Source organism: Bison bison, unplaced genomic scaffold (genome assembly GCF_000754665.1).
Source record: "Bison bison bison isolate TAMUID 2011002044 unplaced genomic scaffold, Bison_UMD1.0 scf7180017864289, whole genome shotgun sequence".
NCBI classification, from domain to species: domain Eukaryota; kingdom Metazoa; phylum Chordata; class Mammalia; order Artiodactyla; family Bovidae; genus Bison; species Bison bison.
Window position 1 is genome coordinate 6,961,654 of NW_011494861.1, and position 2,438 is coordinate 6,964,091.

The 2,438-nt window shown below is 61.9% G+C and overlaps 1 protein-coding gene across 1 annotated transcript in view; it reads left to right on the forward strand.

The window, feature by feature from the left end:
* KLHL21 (kelch-like family member 21) overlaps nt 1–2,438 on the forward strand; it is a 14,486-nt gene extending 12,048 nt beyond the window's left edge. The window contains 1 exon segment of the mRNA XM_010849945.1: nt 508–2,438. Coding sequence (XP_010848247.1) covers nt 508–801 — 294 coding nt within the window. The 3' untranslated portion in view covers nt 802–2,438.

Here is a 2,438-nt window from a genome sequence, read left to right on the forward strand (position 1 = left end):
ACTGAAGTGTGTTGCCATTTCCTTCTCCAGGGGAATCTTCCTGACCCAGGGATTGAACTCACGTCTCTTGTATCTCCTGCACTACCAGGCGGGTTCTTTACCATTGCGCCACCTGGGAAGCCCATAATGAGCTACACGTACTCATTATAGCGTTTTTGGGAAAGGTGGGATAGTCCAGTCTTGTGGTTCAGAGCCCAGACTCTGGATCAAGGCCCAGCTCTGCCACTGTCAGCCAAGTGTGGCTCAGTTTTCCCATCTGTAAGATGGGGAGAACGATTGTGCCTGTCTTACAGGGGTGATGCTGCTTGGAGGCCCTTGACCACCATTGGGACCAGCCATGGCATGTGACCCCTGGGCACGGAGCCCCTGTTTCCTAGCCGGGGTATAGGAAAAGCCAAGGCCACCCCTGCCAGGGGCCCCAGGCACCTTCCCCGCAGAGGGGGAGCTGTGGGGGCTCTCCCCTGTCCTGGCTGCCAGCCTCCCCTCACTGCCCACCTTGGCCCACAGGTGCACGTTGGGGGCAGCCTGGCCGTCCTCGGAGGTAAGCTCTACGTCTCTGGGGGCTACGATAACACCTTCGAACTCTCCGACGTGGTGGAGGCCTACGACCCAGAGACTCGGGCGTGGAGCGTGGTGGGTCGGCTCCCAGAGCCCACCTTCTGGCACGGCAGCGTCAGCATCTTCCGCCAGTTCATGCCCCAGACACCCCTGGGCGGGCGTGGCTTTGAGCTAGACGGTGGCAGCAGTGACATGGATGTGGGCCAGCCCCGGCCACCACAGAACCCCGCTGAGCTGCACTAGCCCCGGCCCGGCCCGGGAAGGGCCTCAGTGCAGGTAACCTGGCACCTCAGGGGGCAGCACCCCCTTCCTTGTGCACAGGACAGGTGGGGCCCACCGGGCAGAGCGTGGGCTCGGGGGCATCTGAGCGAGCAAGGCTCAGGATGTGATACCTGGGGAGCTGCTGTGCGTTCAGGGCCTCCTGGGGCCAGGCTAATGTGCACGCTCCTGCTCCTTGGTCCAGAAAGAGCTGCCTCCCTGTCAGCAGGCTTGCTGGGACCAAGGCTGGTGTGCGTGCCCCCGCTCCTTCGTCCAGGTAGAGCTGCCTCCCTGTCAGCACGTCTCAGGCTCCAGTGAATCCCCCCTGCCCCAGGCCCCCACCTCACAGATGCAGGCACACCCCTCCTGCAGTCACCACCTGTGCCTCCTTGCCCCCCTGCCTGCCCCTGCCCCGGGAGAGCAGAACCCCAGCACTTCTGGGTGCAAGCAGACAGGAGTCTGAGAACAGCCTCTTCGCAGATCCTGCTATCCAGAACATGGAGAATCAGGCCGACGATGGCCCCAGGGAGGTTCCACACTCCATGGTCAGGGCTGGACAGCCGGCAGGCCAGCTCCACAGTAAAGGGGTCCGCCTGCTCAGCTCCTCAACCCTGCTGGGGCCTCGCACCGAGATATCTGCTATGGGTGGGCCTCCTGGAAGTAAGCTCAGACCTGGCGACACAGGGCGGGGAGTGGACAAGAGCATGGCCTTGAAGGGGGCCCAGCGGGACCTGCTAGGGGTTGTCTGTCTCCAGTGGACCTGGGCCGGGGCAGGGGCTGGGGTTCCTGTCCAGCCCACCTGCCAATGTGGCCCCATATGACTTGGGGGCCTCTAGGACCTTCGTCCCAGGCTAGTGCAGGAGAGGACTAAAGGCTGCAAGTGCAAGGTCGTAGCTTCTCTCCAGGAGGCCCTGGGACTTTGTCGCTGAAGCCCCGCCAGGCAAACAGCTGTGGACGCCCTTGCCCTGGCAGCCTGAGCAGAGGAACGGGTTGTTTCTCAAGGAACCCGGGGCGGGGCGGATTCGGTGGTTGGTCACAAGGTTTCAAACGCAGTTGGCCTTTCCTTAAACGAAGACAGGGCAGCTAGAAGCAAGGTCCAGGTGGTTTGATCTTTACTCTTCCAGGGCCACTGCTGAAGTTTTCCGCAGGGAGGTTAGGGGGCTGGCATGTGCTTTGAGCCCTGCAGAAGCCAGGGCTTCTCTAGGTGGGTGCCTGGAAGAGCCCCTGGGAACCCCGGAGCTGGTGTCGCTGGTTCTGAGGCGTGTGAGTGTTCAGTGGATGCTGGTCCTGGCCCCTCCAGGTCCCCAAAGTACCCTTTGCTTGAATTTGTCCTCCTTCCCTTCCAAAGGGGAGGGTGTTTGTTTTCCTCGTTGGGTGGATATTCATCCATGTTCTCACCAAGAAAAGTTTTCTCATCACTTCCCAAGTGGCTCTTAACAATCCTTTTATTGGGCAGAAGCTGTGGGGGGGGGGGGGGGCCCTGCCTCCCCGCTGTGAGGAGCCCTTGGGGAGCCATAGCTGTCAGGTCGACCGTCTTGCTCTGGAAACCCCACTGGAGCAGCCACAGCCCAGAGCCGGCCCTTCAGGTCCCCTTGGGCCCTGGCTTAGGGACCACTCCCAGC